The 19,091-nt window shown below is 41.3% G+C and overlaps 1 protein-coding gene across 1 annotated transcript; it reads left to right on the forward strand.

The window, feature by feature from the left end:
• The first annotated feature begins 2,763 nt into the window (after positions 1–2,763).
• Positions 2,764–18,947, forward strand: ACADL (acyl-CoA dehydrogenase long chain). The gene is made up of 11 exons (XM_059868227.1): positions 2,764–2,919; positions 4,293–4,454; positions 7,023–7,160; positions 7,573–7,737; positions 8,652–8,718; positions 9,933–10,097; positions 10,735–10,836; positions 12,636–12,749; positions 14,806–14,933; positions 16,845–16,931; positions 18,279–18,947. The coding sequence occupies exons 1-11, from the start codon at positions 2,846–2,848 to the stop codon at positions 18,370–18,372; spliced, it is 1,296 nt and encodes a 431-aa protein (XP_059724210.1). The 5' UTR covers positions 2,764–2,845; the 3' UTR covers positions 18,373–18,947.
• The last annotated feature ends 144 nt before the right edge of the window (positions 18,948–19,091 follow it).

Below are 19,091 nucleotides of genomic sequence, written 5' to 3' on the forward strand. Positions count from 1 at the left end.
AGAAAAGCAGAATCCTGAACAGGAAACAGCATCTGTAAGGAACAACAATGCATTTGCACTCTCTGTCCTGTTGCAGTATCTCCTTCTACTTTGTTTTCTGCAACCACATTAAAAAAGGAGAAAGGTTGTTCTTAATGTCCCATTTTTTGTAGCCACCCTTCTTCACCAAAGAATGCCAAATTGTCAATCTGATTGCCACTGTCTGTTTAAGGTATTTCCTGATCCCAGAAATGGATCCTTGAAACCTGGAAAGGTTTACTTTCTGTGGCTTAGGACAAGATCTACCATCTCTCAGCTCTGTTACAGTGCATATGTGATGGGATATGTCCTGCCAGATTTTCCCACTACAACAAAGCTACCGAGACTGAATTGGCTGACCCTGGGAATGCAAATCTCCCTGACAGCCTCCTGTTTGTTAACAGACCTACAACCAAGGTGTTGGGCTTACCCAGGAGCCTACACCAACTTAGGGAAGGCACTTTCCAGGAGGCTGTACCTGACAGGACCTCACAAACATAGCCAAAGTTTACCTCTAGGCATCCAAGTTCAGTAATTCCCAACAATCTCCTTTTTATTTCTTCCCTCTCAACTGCTCCTGCATGGTTCCCTCCTGCCTACTCTGATATAATAGTCCGAGATCAGACTCCCAAATGAAAAAAACAGGACAAGTTTCCAGCTGCAACCGGTTTTGGAATGCAGATGCTTCTGCCTGCAAATACAGACAGCTCTGAGTATTGCCATGTGTCACACTGAAGGCACCGTCCCTGGTCCAAAGGCATTGCTGCTTTCAGACACGCCCATCCATAGGAATAGCTATTCCCCTAGTGCCACCTCCCGGCTTACACTGCAGGAACACTGAAGCTGAAAATATTTTTTATATTTGTTAAAAAACAACAGGTTTAGACTATGGATATATATGAAAAAAACCCACCCAAACCACAAGCATTCTTTCAACAGATTTTGTGCAATTCACTCCCAATATAGTATTAGTTTAAAATGATGAAGTTTTGAAAAATATCTTCTGGTCCAATTTGCTTTGAGGCACTTTGAGCCTTTTCAGCATTTTTTTTTTTCCTCAACAAACATCAAGGTTCAAAACTTCCTTTTTGCTGAATTTTTTTGTGCCACCTTATGACTCTGGAGGGTAATTCCTGAAAGTTCCACACCACCCCACAGGAAGTATGTAAAACCCCAGTTATGAGAACTGTATATAATTTTAACCCCATATTTAATGATGATTGGTAAGACATACTTTCTAGATATCAGATCTAGTTATCAGATCTTAATGCATATCTAGTTATATCTAACAGTTTGTAGGTCAGGGTATTGTAGGTAAAATAAACTGATAGGAGCTCCTTTCTTGGGGAAAGATGCCCATTTAAGGCTCAAAACTCTCCCAAATTGGCTGATTTGGGAGAATATCCTCTGCCAGGACTGTGCCCTCTGCAGCAGGGTAACCTCAGGAGCCAAAGGGATGAAGAACTATGAGCAGACTATTAAATCTTTATCCTTCTCCCCTCTTCCAGTGGTTTGCTCTTCCCTAAAGAAATGCCTGCTCTGATATGAAACCCCCCCACACAAGATGTTTGAGTAAAACTTTGAATTTTTTTTTTTTTTTTAGTTGTTAATCAGCACAATTATGAGCACTGCAGTAACTGGATGAAAGGTAATTCTGGCAGTGGGAGATTGTGACCACTGGCTCATCCACCACCTACTCAAAATAGACTCCAGACTCAAACAGAGGGAACTCCACGAGGTCTAATTGGCATGAGAAGTGGGAGAAATAACTAGCAAATAGGGCCTTGAGTACTAATCAGTAAAGAGATTATGTAATAAAATATATTCCTTTGTCTGTTGAAGTCTATATAAGTAGTGTAAAGCTTTGATGAATGGGGAGCTAGCCTTTTAAGGGTTACCACCTAGCTCCTTACTTCACACAAACTAGAATAAAATTAATAAATAAATAAATACTTTGCTTCAGTGTGTGAACTGCTGCTGTGCGATGGGTAACATTCAGAGCAACACCTCCACTTTGGGAAAGCCCCTACATACAATAATGGTAAACCACCTAATTTAGAGAACCAGGATTCAAAAAAAAAAAAAAAAAAACAAACAAACAAACAAAAAAAAACACCCAAACAAATAAACAAAAAAAAACCCAACCAAAAAACCCCCAACAACCAAACCCCCCCCAAAAAAACCAAAAAACCCCACCCACCCAAAACAAAACCAAACAAAAACCCTACACCAAAACAAACAAACAAGCCCCGCCAAACCAAACCAAACCAAACGAAACCCCAAAAATCAACCAAAAAAAAAAAAAAAAGAAAAGAAAAAAGAAGAAAAAACCCACATACACAAAAAGCATGCTAAATTATTTTGGTGGGCAGGTTGTGCCAATCAAAATCCGCTGGCAGCAGGAGGAGCGGGCCCGCGAAGGCGAAATGGCGAAAAGACCCGTGAGGGGAAGCCCTCAGGGGCGGGGGCTCAGCTTCCCGCCATGTCCCCCCAGGGGGGAAACATCCCCTTTCCTGAGGGGAAAGAAGAAGAAGGAGGAGGAGAAGGAGGAGGATGATGGAGCTGGGCCCGGCGGCTCGACCCTCACGCCGGCTGCCATCACATGAGCGGCCTTCAGCGCACAACCCCTTCGTCCGGCTTTGCTGCCGCTCCCCTCCGTGACGTGATTGTAAAACTACATTAGGGAGATATTAATTACACTGATGTTTCACGGTGCTCCCGCCTCTTGCCCGGAAGAGATTTCTAGCCGTGGGTAGGCGGGCGCAGGGACAAGCGGCGGGGCTGCAGCGGCGGTGCCGCCCTGTCCTGTCCCGCCCTGCCCCGTAAGATGGCGGCGCGGCTGCTCCGCCTGCGCGGCCTCCTGAGGGCCGCCGGCTCCCGGCCCTTCTCCGCCCAGCCCAGGTGAGCGGGACCGGCCGTGGTGGGCAGCGCTGGGGCGGAGGGCAGCCAGCCGTGAGGGTGGCTGAGCGCCCCTGAGCTTGGCTTCCGTAAGGACCGGGGTGAATGGCTTTGCCCGGCTGCTCGGGGCTGTCTGTCTGTCTATTCTGTGTGTGCTCGGAGGGTGTGGGTGCGTGTGGTCTGTATAGGTGTAACGGGAGTGTTGCAGGTGCTGGATGTGTGTGGGGGCCCTGGGCGAGCCCCGGCACACCCGTGTCCCTGATGTGCCGACCTTTGCTCCACTTGCCGGGAGCAGCGGTCCCGTGTTGGCAGCAGGTGACAGCGACAGCGGGCGCGACCTTGCCCGGGCACCGCGTTCTCCCTGGCAGCCGCAGAAAGGCAGGAGTGGGATCGCACCTTCCCAGACCTTCCGCTTGTCTTTCCCAGTATGAGAAGAAGGGAGTAGCCAGGCCCTTCCCTGTGTGACACAATTAAACAAAAGGTTGGGCTGAAATAAAACTCAGCGTCGTCTTTAAGCAGCCTTAAAAGTAAGGTGGAGGTTTTGAGAGAGTCACTGTGTGTCTAGCTTTGAGGGTACAAAGTAACAACAGGCAAGTTGCTGTGTCTCATTTATTTCAAATATTATCAGAAGTAGAGCCTGTGTTTCAGCGGGATTGTTGCACTGGCAGAGCCTGAGTAGCTACATGTGGTAGTAAATAAAGACTTCTGTCTCTGTAGCAGAGTAAATAAGCATAGGCTCAGCCGAGTTCTGTAGGACTACACACAGGTGATGTGCAGAGGAACTGAGAGACTAACAGAATAGTTTGAGAAGGGAAAAGTGAATGCCTTTTCTGTGTACTCAGCTCTGTACTTACAGTTTCTGATGTTTCGTGGCAATACAATAAAAGCAAGTCAAAGAATCCAATGCACAAATATGAGAGGTGAATTTTCATTTCAGCCTTAAACTAGTATGTCATCCTTGATGTTCCAAACCCCTACAAAAGTGTTATAACCCCTTCTTTCTTATTTCATATTTTTACTTTCCTTGTCTGGTTTCTACTACTGACACTTACCACTGTTTCAGATTTTTTGTTGTTGTTGAAGTATTCTTTTGTTTTCATTAGGGTAATTTTATTCTTTTACTTATATATGTATTATTATTGTTTTAAATTTATTTGAAGTGTTAAGAACAAACCAGCCTTGTTTTACCTCCATTAATAGCCCAGTGGAGTGCAATGTATGTTAGTTCTTTGTTTTTATCATGGGTATCCTTTACACTTAATGGTGTGCCAGAGTTGGGATATGAGCTGTGTTTAGTAACACAGGACTTTCCTCCCTTTTAAAAGGCAAATAGGGTGCCTGTGTCCTAACAGATGCATGAATTTGTCTTTTTCCAGTCCTCTGCAGACAGAGCAGCATGGCACAAAGCGTCTGGAGCCATCTTCTGCTAAAACTTTGACTGACATAGGCATTCGAAGGATCTTCTCATCAGATCATGATATCTTCAGGGAGAGTGCCAGGAAATTCTTTCAGGAAGAAGTGCTGCCTTTTCATGCAGAGTAAGATAACCTCCTAAACGTTTTTGTTTGCCAAAATTCATTTTTCCCCAGAATGCTTTCTGTCGTGTTACTTCTGATACAGCAGGATATAAAGATTACTGGTTTTCATGTACAAGCTTTCCATTTCAAATTTACCAAATTAAAACAAGCCTGTGAAAGACATGCATGAAGGAAAATCATACATAATCAAAATTGGATGCATCCTTTGAGCTCCAGTGTAGGCAATCTGGCATCCTCGGCTTGGGCCCATGAGCAGACAAATGCAGTTTTCAGAGTTGCAGCAAAGTTTCCCTGCCTCTAGGATTAAGTGACACAGATGTTTTTGGGGTAGAGTTGGGGGACAGTTCAGTTCCCACACTACTGGGAAATAGTCACTGGAAAAGGCTTTGATCATCTCTTACTGTCTTGCAGTAGATTTTGTAGCTATGTGCAAGTACCTATAGCATGGTGAGGTGAATTATGTGTTACTAAGAAACTTGCACAAAACATCTTGGAATTTCTTTATTTTTCTTTTGTCTCTGTGGAAATACGTGCATTTTCTGTACAGAGTAGAAGTGTTGCAATTCCACTGAACTAGAGCTGGGGGGTGGTTTTAGCCCTTATTTTATTCATATGCAATCACATTATAATGGTGAAAAGGAAAGAAATTAACTCAGGGTATGGTTTCGAACCAAAAGTGTCAAGCTGTTGTAGTGTCTTAAGCAATTTCTAGTTTGCTTGAAGTGAAAACAGCAAGGGATAGCAAAGGGCTTATTCTGAAATGGCCCTCTAGGTGAGAGGATCCTGACACAGCTGAAGTGTCTATCCACAAACAGCTGAGGTGCCTCAGTTGGGTGGATGGAACATCATGGCTCTGGGGCAGGAGTGGGCAGCAGGAGGCTTACAGCAGGGTTGGTGACAGGTTGGGGTTTTTTTATCCTCAAACCACAACCTTGTAGTGTTATGCTTTTCCACTGCACAGTCGTATTCTGTCCATAAAACCAGATGTTTTCCCTCATTTTGTGTTGGAAGGATTCCCAGGGCAGGTTTGTGGACATGTATTGGCTCTGCTTGAGTTTGCTGAAGATCCTGTTTGCCATCTTGCTGATGCAACAACTTCTTAGGGAGGCTGTGTCAAGTTCAGCTTGTATTCTTGCATCACTTCAGTGGCCTGTGAACCACTCTGCTCTCACACCTTTCCAGGAAACAAGGAGGCCTCAGGCCCAGAACATTAATTGTGTGGGCTGAGGTGAAGAGATAAATGTAGGATCACTAATGCAATTGTGGATTATTGGGAGGAGGAGAAGCTTTGGTGCTGGGTGAAGTAGAGACAGGAATGTCCCTGAAAGGGGGCATCAGGGGGAAAGAGAAAATGGTAAAAAGAGATTTTAAGATTTCCAGTGTAGCAGCAAAAGCTCTGTGAATCAGCTTAAATACTGGAAAAGAGATCTAAGATTTCCAGTGTAGGAGCAAGAGCTCTGTGAATTAGCTTAAATACTGGAAAAGAGATTTTAAGATTTCCAGTGTAGGAGCACAAGCTGTGAATCAGCTTAAATACTGGAACAGCCTGCCCAGAGAGCCTGTGGCTGCCCCATCACTGGGAGTGGACAAAGGCAGGTTGGATGGGGCTTGGGGCAACCTGGACTAGTGAAAGGTGTCCCTGCCCATGGAAGGGGTCAGGACTGGATGAGCTTTAAGGTCCCTTCCAATCCAAACTATTGTGTGATCCTATGATTCTGTTTTGTATGTAGGATAAGGTACTTGATTAACTGCAGGTAGATAGCTAGGGTATTGCTCTGCTGCACACAGGTGTGTCAGAGGAATGTCTCTGATATAATCTGTTTACCATATAAATTTTTAGTTGTGGCATTAGGAGAAAAAAGAAAACTTGGACCATTAATGGCCGTTCCTATTGAGTTGGCAAACCCCATAAAGAGGCACTCATTTTCCAGGAATAGGTGATTCTTGTGATGTTAAAGTTTGCAAACTGTCAGCAGATAAGCCTCAACTATCTGTTTACACAAACTTGAAAGTACCTTAAAGCAGTAATTTACCAAGATGCAGTACTGACTCATAAGAAGGGCACAGGGACAGATTTTTATACAAAACTGACTAATATGGTATCATTTGGTTCTGATAAAGCATTTTTCATTGGTAGAGTAGAAATCTTTGAAATATAATGATGTGTTGTACATTTACCCACATAAAAATGAGTATAAGTATAAATGGAATGTTAGGAGGATAAAGACCTGCCTGTAATTATCCAGATGGTTGGGGCTAAATTGCCTAAATCCCAGTCTGGTGTAAGAGTCATAACGAGTCTTAATGAAATCTTGTCAGGTTACACACTGGAAGCAGGAGTTCAGACTTGTTTTGCAGTTGGTGTCCCTGCAATGCCAGTGTCATCTGTGGACTTGAAGATTAGAGGCTCTGTGGTTAAGCCACTGCTTCTTGGCTGTGACACAGAGCTGTCTGTGTCCCTTCACACTGTCTGCTGCTGTTCCAGTGTGAAGCAACAGCCGTGACAGATAAACAGGAGCACGTGGGGGGTTCAGTGTGTGTGACCTTGGCTTTGTGTGCATTCCACAGGTGGGAGAAGGATGGCCAAGTGAGCAGGGAGCTCTGGGAAAAGGCTGGACAGCAGGGCTTGCTGGGTGTTGCCATTGCTGAAAAGCATGGAGGCATTGGAGCAGATATTCTCTCTTCAGCCATCGTCTGGGAGGAGCAGTGAGTACTGCATGCTTCAGGAAGAATTTCAATGATCTTAGTGTTTGTGACTGTATTTTTTTCCCCATAAGTTATCCTAATTATGGACTGCATTTGCTTACAGAAAATGATGTTATCTTTGCTGTGGAAAGGATAGTTTACATATATGTAAATCTGTCCTGTTTTAAGTATTTTGTATCATTGCTTGAGTAACACTGGCTTTGTGACTGGGGGAAGCTTTTTTTATAGCCTGGTAGGTTATCTACCCATTTGGCTGTGAAATTTAGTTCTGTAAATAATGGTAGAAGATCTCTGAGACTTCTGTGTAGTGGGGTTCTCTTCCTTATTGTCTCTGTGTTGTCATGGTGCAAGTTCAGTGTTCAAGTCTTTGGTAGGACTTTTTTCTGAACTTCCCCCTCCCCTTTTTTTCCAGGATGTATGTTAACTGCACAGGCCCAGGGTTCAGCCTTCATTCAGATATAGTCATGCCCTACATTGCCAACTATGGCTCTGAAGAACAGATTAAACGCTTTATCCCCCAGATGGTTGCAGGCAAATGCATTGGAGCTATTGCCATGACAGAACCTGGGGCTGGCAGGTAAGCCAGATACTAAAACAATGGTCTCAACATTATTTTCTGTCTGTTGCTTTGTCAGTGAAAAACATTCTGAGCCTGCCTGGTTAGTTACTTTACAGACTAGAGCATCCCACATAGGCAAGACTCAAAAAACCTGTTATAGATTACTTTATTACAGCTTTGTAATTTCAAGGTAGTAGCTCAGAATCCATTTCTATAATATCTCACTGTGGGCAAATATGCTTTATGTTTGCTTCTGCAGTCTGAGTTTATAGTTATCAACCTTCTTGCATGTGAATATACTTACAACATGAGAAAAAAAAGTGGGAAATTACATACTTTGGTAAAGAAGGCCTGGCTTTACTGTTAGGTTTTTCTGTAGAACAGAACACCTTGTTTTTCTTTCCTCTGAATCCTTTCAGAGAAATGTCCCTCCTTGCCCAGCACATGTTTGGAGTAGACACTGCTGATCTGACCAGTTTGCAAAAGAGAGAGGGACACGTGAAGGGGAAAAACCTGTTGGTGTGAGGTTTCTACAAATGGCAGATGTTGCTCATGGCTTTTCACAGAGCCTCCTGATCAGGATTGAGCCTGTGAAGAGGATTGGTTTTATCTGCCATTTGTTGTCTGAGGTGTACTGTGTAAGTGGATGCTGACCTGTTGATGTCAGTGCTTGCATTACACCACCTCCCACAAGCAGGGATGGGGAAATGGGATCTCATGCTCCTGTATGGTTGCATAGATTTATCATCCTTTTCCACACCCTGCTTGTGGTTTCTGTTGCACTCAGCTATTTCATGGTGTCTCACTATTCTTTCACTGAGCCCATGTCTGGATGGTATAAAATCTACCTTATTGTGTACTGGATAGAATCCAGGATACAAATTGCAGCTTCTGCAATGGTTTTTTGAAGGACCTTTTGAATTCTGTTTCAGTGACTTGCAGGGAGTGCGGACATATGCAAAAAAAGATGGAAGTGACTGGATTCTTAATGGGAGTAAGGTAAGTGCACTGACATACATGCTGCCCATAGGCTTTGGGAACTGAACACGTTTAGCTGAATGCAGCAGGATGTGCACTGCTCTCAGCACCTCCTCCCAATCCTTTTACTATTTGTTTGGCTTTTTTGGGTGGGTTATGTTGTAGGTGGGGTTTTTTTCCCCCAGTTACCTTTTTTTTACAGGTCTCGAGATGTGTCTGCAGGCAATTTACAAATTGATTTATGGGAGGGCTTGTATAGGTTGTGTTTTGTAGCTTTAAAATAAGCCTATTAAAAGGATTATTTTCCCTTAAACTGTGAAGGAGAGGGGGAAAAATGTGCTGTGTAGTATGAACAGTATGGTTCTTAGTACTGATGTTTAACAATAAAATATATATACTACTGCTGTGAAATCTTCTGTGGCCTGAGTGAAAACTTGATTTGCCACAATCCAATCTTTATTCAGGTCTTGTTAGAAAAAAACCAAAACAGCTGCATTAGTTGCTCTCACTGTGGTGTCAAGTTGTGGCAAAGCAGTTTTTTCATTACCATAATGAAAAATAAGGAGGCAGAAATAATGCTGAAGTGGGAGTGTAGATTCAACAGACCATTTTTTTCAAAGCTATGAAATGTCTTAATCTTCTTTTTTACTGCTGCTGGTAACACAGTAGTGATAGAGACTTCTGGTCTTAGCAGAATTTCAGAAGTGAGAATGTGTGCAAGCAGATACATATGCATAGGTGCTAACAAGGTGCCCATGCCACTCATTTGAAGCCACACAGGATAGAAAGCTTTCTTTGGCTGGACTTAAGATGGATCCATTTGACAGGCTTGTGAGTTGTTCTGCAGGGTAATAGTAAACATTTGTGACAAGAAGCTGTACATAGTTTTGAGTGTTATGACTAAATAATTTAATTTCTAGACAAGAGAACCTCTGTGTTTATTTAATTAATCTACATTTGATACTGTAATCCTTCTTTATCATGGGACAGACAGAAGAAGCAGATCTGTGCATTCTTTAACTTCAAAGTTCTGTCCCTTCACAATACTTCTCAAATTAATGTCTGCCTTGTTCCTAAACACTTAATATCTAAAGCTTGAAATTCTTCTGGACACTTGAACCTTGCCTTTCAGTTCACCTCTGAAAGTGTCAATGTAATTTTACTTTCTGCCTCTTGGTGATCTCTTGTAACCTCCATCCACCTTGCTTTATTCTAAATTCCTTTTTTTTTTGCAGGTATTCATCACTAATGGTTGGATGAGCGACGTGGTGATCGTGGTTGCGGTTACAAACCGGGAGGCCCGATCCCCTGCTCATGGGATCAGCCTTTTTCTGGTGGAAAATGGAACAAAAGGTTTCATCAAGGGGCGCAAACTTCACAAAATTGGCCTGAAAGCTCAAGTGAGTTCATTCAGCCTCTAATGCAATAGATTTGGAGCAAGTCTAAACCCACTTAAAGCCTGGCAAGTGCTAAATCAATATAAGATGGAACTGTGGTTCTGTTCTAGTTGTTAGACTTCAGAGCACAAACATGCAATGTAATGGATCCTGATTTTGTCTGTGGAAGTCTGAAGCATGTGATGTGCAAAGAGAGGCTGAGGAAGCTGGATGCATTTGCTTGGAAGAAGCCTGAAAGAACAGGAATTTACTGATGTGTTTAGCTATAGAGATAGTGGGACCTGATCTTTCTTTGAGCAGGAGAGTGGCAAAGGAGACAAGTTACATTAAGGAAAATTCTTAGCAGATATTAGGAAAAAAGGTCCACCAGGAAAGTGGTTGGTACTTGCACAGGGGCTGAGAGAGGTCTGGAGCCTTCATCTTTTGAGCTTTGGAAAGCTTAAGTAGACAAGGCCCTCAGCTGATTGTTTTTCTGGAGCTGCTCTGGGTAGGATATAAGCTAGATGACTTCTGGAGGATCCTTCCAGGCTAAATGTGGGATTTCAAATTAAGGCGCACAATAGCAAGAAAGCAATAAGAAAAAATTAATTAATTGGGATGAGAGTGTCAGACTCAACTGTTGTCTATCTAATCCTCTTAGGACACAGCAGAGCTGTTTTTTGAAGATGTACGGTTGCCAGCCAGTGCCTTGCTTGGAAAAGAGAACAAAGGCTTCTACTATCTGATGGCAGAGCTACCTCAGGTAAAAGGAATGTGAGTGTTTGCTGTCTGCAGGAAGAATACAGAGACAAATTTTGTCATTAGTTGTGAAGTTGATGTATTATGGTGAGCCACCTGGGTTGCTGAAGCAGGATGCTTTTGTAAAACCCCAAAATGTTTCTATGTGTTGAGCTCACAGGAGAAATAGCAGCCAGATATTCTCAAGAGGTCAAAATTGTACAAGTTTACTGGCAAAATGTAGAAAATCAAGGAACTTTGACAGAGGATGTAGTGCAACACCCAATTAATATAAAACACTTGCCTTAGCATTAACTTAGTCTAACTTAACGACCTTTAAACCTGTCCAATGTTACACTACCCAAAATGTTCCATGAAAAGAGAATTAGAAGGAGAAAGGGAGAAAGATAGATAGAAAAAATACAGAAAAACACACATGTAACTACCAACTCCTGAGTTCCAGTGATGATGAGGTAGAGACTCCAAGAAGCTGATGGGGTCAAGACAAGATCCCCTGGTGGTCACCTTTTTAAACCCCAGAGGCACCCTGGCCCTCCCAGATGGGACCACGTTCACTCAGCCACTCAGGAGCTGGCTTTGGCAAGACTGGGACACAGTCTCCAGTGTGCCACAGCAGACAGACACTGCAGGGCTGGGCAGGGGGCTCTGGTGTGCAGAGCAGGGCCCAACCTGCCCCCCTTCCCCCACACATGCATCACAAAATGTCTCAAGACATCAATCTTTTCCAGTCTCTGACAGTCTTGTGTGCAATGTTTTGTTGATACTGCTGATTTTTAACTGAAGCACAGTGCTAGGTGTAGAATTCTTTGGTCGTTGCTAAAAGTGTTGATATCCTACCAGCTCAAAGACAGATCTCTTGATCAGCAACCCAGCTACTGAAAAACCTGAGGGTAGTGTATTAAAAAGAACTTACCACAGATTTCTTGTGTACTTCTAGTATGGAAGCACTGTGCTCAGTAAATTAAGTATAGCTGGGACATCTCTGATTCATTTGGCATTCTCTTTCAAGAAACAAGCACTGCAGTTCTAACTCTTCTGCAAGTAGAAGCATATTAAAGTTACATGGAATTCTGTTCATGCAACAAAGTAAAGAAATTGTTTAGCTGCCAAAATACCTTGCTATGAAGTTTTGGAATTACTTTGGAGGACAAGGAGGCAATGTTGTTTTCCAAAATGTGTCTGCTTTGTCAAAGCTATGACATACTTGCCTCATTTGGTAGGGATCATATTTTTTCATTTTATACTGTGAGTAAATACAAAACCTGATCAAAGGAAATTTCTTCATCCTTTAAATAGATGTCCCACAAACAGATTCAATGCAATGCATCAGACTGTTTCAATGTTGCCAGAAAAAATTGTTCTGCATGTAGATTTTGTTTTTCACTGTACAATGAAGAATGAAAAACAAGACTTTTTTTGTAGGCTTCTTCCCCCCTAGAGTTGTCCTATTGAAATTGTTCAGTACAGTTGTTGTTTTAGCTGAGCAGTGGAAGCCAATAATTGAAACAGAATCTGATGTGAATATTTCAGTCAGTAAGATTCCTGTGGTCAATCTGTAGCTATTTTTTGAGTCATTGTGATGGAGCATTACGCCAGTAAAGCCTTAAAAGTGAGCTTTAGACAGCAAGGCATTTGTCCAAGTCATTAATTTCAGTAATGCAGTATGTCTGGTTTGATGTTTTATTTGACTTCTGCTCCCACTCCCTTAATGAACAGCACTGAACATCTGTGTCCTAATTGTGCATCTGATGTGGAGAAATGTAGGACTAACTCAACTGCATTCTCTAATTTGTGTTTCAAAAGGAAAGACTGCTAATTGCTGATATGGCTCTTGCTGGCTGTGAATTCATGTTTGAAGAGACAAGGAATTATGTGAGGCAAAGAAAAGCTTTTGGGAAGACAATTGCACATTTGCAGGTGAGCTAGAACTGAGCTGATTGTGTACAGATTCTAGTGTGTGTTTGCTGTACAGCTGTGCATGTGAAGTAGTGACCAAATGCAGATTACTGGGCTGTTTCAAAAGGGTCATTTTCAAAGCTTTCACTGTGGCTGGTTTTTTTGCCTCCATGCCTATTTTTCATTTTTGAAATGCAAAAATAATAATTTTAGAGGAGCACCAGAAAAGCCTTAATGTATCTATCTTATGACTTGGGTAGGTGACCTCCCAGCAGTGCTGCTTCTGAGGGAAGTAGGTGGGCAGGAAGTGTCCTGGCTCCTTGCTGCAGCTGAAGAATGATTCCTTGTTCATCTGAGGCTTGCACTTTACTGCCAGAGGTTCTAATCACAGCTGCCTCTATTTGTCTGTGCCTGAAATCCTGGGGCAGCCTGTGCAGGTGTTCCTCTGCACACAGAGCATTGCAGAAAGATTAATTTGGATGCTCCTGGAGGAGGGGGACTGCCAGCAGTGACCTTGCTGCCCGAGTGCTGAGGAGGTGCTTCATGAATGTTGTGATGGGATTCCTCAGCCAGCAGCAGTCTGGGTGTTTGTGTAGGTGCCTGTAAAAATGTTGGGTGGTGCTCTGTGGGCACAGCTCCTTCCTGATGGGGGTAGGTAGTTGAATTTTGAGATGTTTGTGCCTACACTCTTTAGCTGCAGTCATAAAATTGATGTTGCTTTCCACAGGATTGCTGTACTACAATTTTCCTGACGAGGACATAAACTGTTAGGGCTGAAGGAGGCCAAGCTCCTGCAGGTTTGGATTATAGGATAGAACTGACTCATATAGGCTAAAGATGTGGGCTGCCTCTTTTTTTTTTATATACTTTTGAAAGAATTAACAAAAAAATCCCTTTCTACATCTTGAGACTTTGTTAAACTCAAATCTTTAGTTGTGAAGAGCACCAGAGCTGAAACTTTGAGAGGCTGGAATGCTAGATGTCCTTCAGGGGATTATGATCTTCATAGTTTTTAAAGTTAACCTTCAGGAATCCATAATTCCAGATGGAATTTTCCCTGTGACTGAAACACAAAAGAGCTATCTTTTAACTTGTTTAAATGTAGGTAGGAGATGCTTCCTATTTGTAGTAGTTCACTCTGCAGAGATCTCCAAAATAGTCTCCCTGTTTAGGCTAGGCCACCAGCAGGTGGACAATAAATTTCAAAAAGTATATTATTTTTGCCAAAATAATGAATTTCTGCATATCTCTTTTTGTTGCTGATGACTTGAGCATGCATATTATAAATAATCCTTTCCAATTAGAGCTCTGCCTTGGGCTAATTCATTTAGTCATGCCACATTACAGCTTTTGAAATGAATTCTTTCCTTGTAGTACACTGGTCCAGTGTATTTATTATCAGGGGAAGCAAGATTTTTTTTTTAATATATATTTCTAGAACTGAAATAAGAAAGAACTTTTATTAGTGGGTGATGTTTTTATCCCCTCCCTACCAGAATTACAAGGAGATGGTTGAATGCCTGCCTGGTCTGGTTTTACATAACCTTAGAATAGATTTTACCTCTTCTATCTAAACCTCTTTTCCAATGTGACAGAACTCAGTGCTGAGAAAGTTGGATATTCTAAAATTCCTTTTATATTTTGCTTCAGTCTCTTTGCATGCAACTTAAACTCTGAAGAATACATAGAAAAAGCATTCAACAGATGAAGTGTTATTAATTGGGAAAGTTCATGGCCCTACAGAGTGAAAGGACATTCCCTCGCCAGAGGGAGCCAAGAGTGACAGAGCACTCTGGGCCTTCTGCCATGTGCTCTCTAGGAATTTGTTTTCCCCTTCTCTTCTGTTTATTCTCTTAAATTTGTGTTTTGAGTTGACCTTGAGATGTAAAGAGCAGTAACTTTTGTCTAATAGGACTGGTGAATCCATAATTGTCTGGTGTCTTCTGATGTACAAAGCCAGAGTTTGAAATAGTGATTTCTAACAGCAATCCTTTTGGAAAATGCTGTGTTTTCTACCTAAATATTAAACTGCACTGTACTTTTTTCCTCTCTGCTCTCTATCCTCTTCCAAAACAAGACAGTACAGCACAAGTTGGCTGAAATAAAGACTCAGATTTGTGTGGGCCGAGCTTTTATGGACAACTGTTTGCAGCTGCATGCAGACAAACGCCTGGACTCTGCCACAGCCTCCATGGCCAAGTACTGGTATGTGCTCACAGCCATCTGGGAGTGTCACTTGATGGGCTTCACTCGAATGGTGTGGGCAGCAAAAATCAGAGTTACACTGAGAACTAAGTTTGGTCAGCCAGATCAATATCAAAATAAATTTAAAATAGAATTCCATTAATTACAACGTCATGCCTCTGCTTTAGCTTTAAGTAAAAGCAAGTGCTCCATTGGTATTTAGACAAAAATTTGCATTTTATTGTTAGTAAATTGGGTATTTTTTTGCTTTTCTTTGTTCTTTTTTAGTGGGGTATATGTCATTGTTTGTTTTTTATTTTAAGCAAAATTTGAATATTTGGAGCCAAATTTAAATATATTTGAAGCTCTGAGATACTGTTTAGTTATATTACTTAACTGGATAGGCCAAACAGCTATTCTTTTCAAAGCTATCTGGTTTTGGGAAGAAATAGTTGGCTACAGCTGGTGCTGTAACTGAGACTGAACAGTGCTTTCCTATATTGTCCAGAAGTACTTCTCTCTCACCCCATACCTGGTGGTGTCATGTGTTAACTTAGCTTTACCAGAGCAAAACAACTGGAAGCCTCTAAGGTAGTGGTACATGAATTTGTATAGTTACAGCTTGTTGCAAACATGGGAGGAAAAAAGCAAAGAAATTTATGGAAGATACACACGTTTAGAGTATTTAGGCTTTTCAAAGTAAGTAAAGAGGAAATGAGCAGAAATATTTACCATGGAAGGAGGTTCTGAGTGCTGTTCCTGGCAGTGTACCTAGAAGTACCAGGTACAGAAGCAGAGGCATTCCATTTTGAGGAGGAGGAAGCAGCTAATGCCAGCTGAGATATGCAGACTCATTTCCTCAACAAATTTCCCTAAGCAAGGCTTTTGAAAATGCCTCACTTTCACAGCTGTTTACCAGCATGATTTGTTGTGGGATTCCTCTTTTCCCAGTGGTGTCCTTGTGACCCTTCCATAAAACTCACTTAAATGGTCCAGAAAATGTTTGAATGTAGAATTGCTTTATTCCCTAACGTAGTGGGACATTCTCTCCAGTCTCGAATTTTCCTTCAAACTTTTTGTATAATCAATGACTTGAGTTAGAGCTTTGCAGGAGTTTAAAACCTGGTTTGTGCATCTCTTTTTTCATATCTAGAAAAGGTCTGTAGGGTTGTTGTGGTTTGTTTTTTCTTGTGTGACAGGCTGTGGTACATACCTAAAATTTTGAATTTGAGAATATATTTAGGAAAGACAGTTGCAGTGGCTCACAGCTGCAAAATTACATTTGGTATCATAAACTGTAAAGATTTAACTGAATGAGGGGATGGTTTGGGGAAAAGACCATTATTCCAGGAGAAGCAATTAGCTTTTCATTTTCATTTCTTCTGTTGCCACTGAAAGCTGCATGCTTAGAAAGTGTTTTTTTCATGACTTCTAAATACAGCTTGAGCTGGAAAAAAAGTAATTTTTTTTTTTTTTTGCTATTAAGTCCATATTTTGTAGTCAACAAATGCTGTTGGAGAATTACAATATGTTTTAAGAATTGAAGGCTATTGCAGAAAAAGCTGTTAGGAAAGTTTATTGCAGAAAATAAATTATGTCCAGGTGATGGTTATGCTCAGAGGGTATCCTGGTGTGTTGCTAGTGCCAGTGGGGGGGGGAAGCCTGGATTATTGTTAGTTTCTGACAAAGCTGAGTGATTTGACAAGAAGAGACTGTACAAACTTGCTTCACAAAAGGATTCTCTTGATCTGTCTATTTGGAAACCTTTCCTTCTCCAAAAGCTGCCCCATAAAGGGCACAAACCTTTAATGCATTCAATTGAGCAATATTTATTTCTTACTAATAATATTTTGTTTTTATCTTGTGAACATATCTTTTATCTTTTGCAACATGGTGTCCTTCTAACAGCACATTTCCTTTTGGCCATTTAAGGTGTTCTGATCTCCAAAACAGCATTGCTACCCAGTGTGTGCAGATGCACGGAGGATGGGGGTACATGTGGGAGTATCCAATTGCAAAGTGAGTGTAACATTTCAGATTGTATGATGAAAGATTACCTGCAAAGTCAAATGAGGCACTTCCTCTGCCTCTGTGTGTTTGTTGTTAAGTGTTAGTAGTGATTTACTGTTCATTTTCTCATCGTGTTTAATTGAAATTACTGTACAGATGTCTGCAGGAAAGCTTTGTTCTGATTCTCCAAATAACTCAAAATCTGTTCAGCAATTATTGTCTGTTTTTTTTTTACACAAAAGTTGCTTTTTAGAAGAAAATGTTAATTGAAAAAACAGCAGCAAAACTATAAAAAGTAGAAATAAGGGAGCTAGTTTTATGTTTTATCTGAAATTAAATGCATATGGGTGAAGAAAACATGTTTCTTCTACCACTGAGTATCAAGTAATTAAATTAAGAGCGTACCTGGCCACATTCCACTTTTTTACATCTTTGAAAATGAAAAAGTAAGATTTAGATGTAGACAAAGAAATTTGCCATTCCCATTTTTTTCTGACATGATGAATTTGGAGCCATTTATGGAGTTTTGTATATATCCTTGTGTGTTAGCTGTGAAGTTTGTGCACAGGCTATGTGACACACTAAGTAGAGATTTTGTGCTGTTTTTATTAAATATATCAAAGAGGTGGTAATCTGACAGTAGAAACAGCAAACACAGGACTGCTGTGCAGTTGTCACAAGTTAGCTGATTTTTTTTTAACTGAGAGTTTATATTTTATTTAAATTTTAAATACATTGAGTATGAAATGTTGCTTTAAAATAACTTGTTCCTCCATGTTTTCATGGAGTGGAATTTGTGTTCTGCCCTGTCTTGTCAAAGGAAGGCCACTTTGGGGTGTCCTTGAACCCCTGCTTGTCTGTGTGTACAGTAGTCCCCCACAGAGGGTTTTATTATCTCTGATGTCCAGTAATAAATAGATTTCCAGAGAATGCCACATTGCTCCTGTGTGAGGAAGCAGAACGGAGATGGAAAAGCTCTGACATCATCCTGTGTGCTGTCACCAGGAACAAGAATTGGGAGTGCAGTAGTAGCAGGAGTCTGGGTTTATAGGGCTTTATTTTTTGTGTTTAATTAGAGGCAAGAGTGGAGACTTTACACTATAAACAAACAGGGAAGAGATGCTGACCCAGTTCCTGGTTTAGCACACAGCACCCTGGAAAGTTGAATATTCAGTAGATTGTTGAATCCTCTTAGAAAATAAGAACTACTTTGTCAGTGGGAAGAGTATACTTTGAAAAGAGGGATCTCTAAAGATAAAATGCTCTTTATTATTATTATTATTATTATTATTATTATATGGTCATTCTGAGGCATTGTTTGTAATATTTCCTTGTTTTGTTTTTTTCCTCCCTCAGAGCTTTTGTGGACGCCCGTGTTCAGCCAATCTATGGTGGTACCAATGAAATAATGAAAGAACTTATTGCTAGAGACATTGTCAGTGACAAGTAGGGCAGATGATTACTACTTTGCAGAGTCTTGCAGAATCCTTTTCTATGTTAATATATGGCGTAAAATCAGACATCAGAATGTAAGTAAAATAAATATGCTGTATAATGTTCTTCAAAGGAAGTGATGCTTGAAGCACATGTTAGTAATAGCCATGTGCTCACATGCAGGATATCTAATATTTAATGAACTTAAAATTTAAATGTCTTTGTACAACACGGAGTAGTTCTCTGGGTGTCAAGAGCTGCAGTAGTGAAAAGGCAATTTTATCTCTGGAACTTTTGGTCTTTCAGACTTGAACCCATTGTGTTGAATCAAAACCTTGCTTTTCAGAATCAAATCTCGAGAGAAACCATATTCATATCAAATAAACAAAATTAAATATTAATGTAGCTTTGAATTTGTATTTCCCCTTGAGAAGCAGAACTTGACACTCTTGCCGTTGTTGCCATACACCTGCTCACTGTGCAGCAGCCACCTGCCGTGCAGCTGACCTCTATGTTTACATCTAACCCGGAATGCCTTATTTTAATTACTTTGGTCAAATAAACATAATAAAGCATTTCTATGCAATCTCACGTTTGTCTGCGGTTACTTCAAAGCCCGCGGGAAACGGGGCTTCTCCCTCCGTGCCCGTGTTCACCTCAGGGCGCTGAGGGGGAGTTCGGAGGGGAGGCAGTGTGATGCGGGTGAACTTGAGGGCTATTTATTGGCGTAGTAAC

This window comes from Haemorhous mexicanus, chromosome 26, assembly GCF_027477595.1.
Source record: "Haemorhous mexicanus isolate bHaeMex1 chromosome 26, bHaeMex1.pri, whole genome shotgun sequence".
Taxonomy (NCBI): Eukaryota; Metazoa; Chordata; class Aves; order Passeriformes; family Fringillidae; genus Haemorhous; species Haemorhous mexicanus.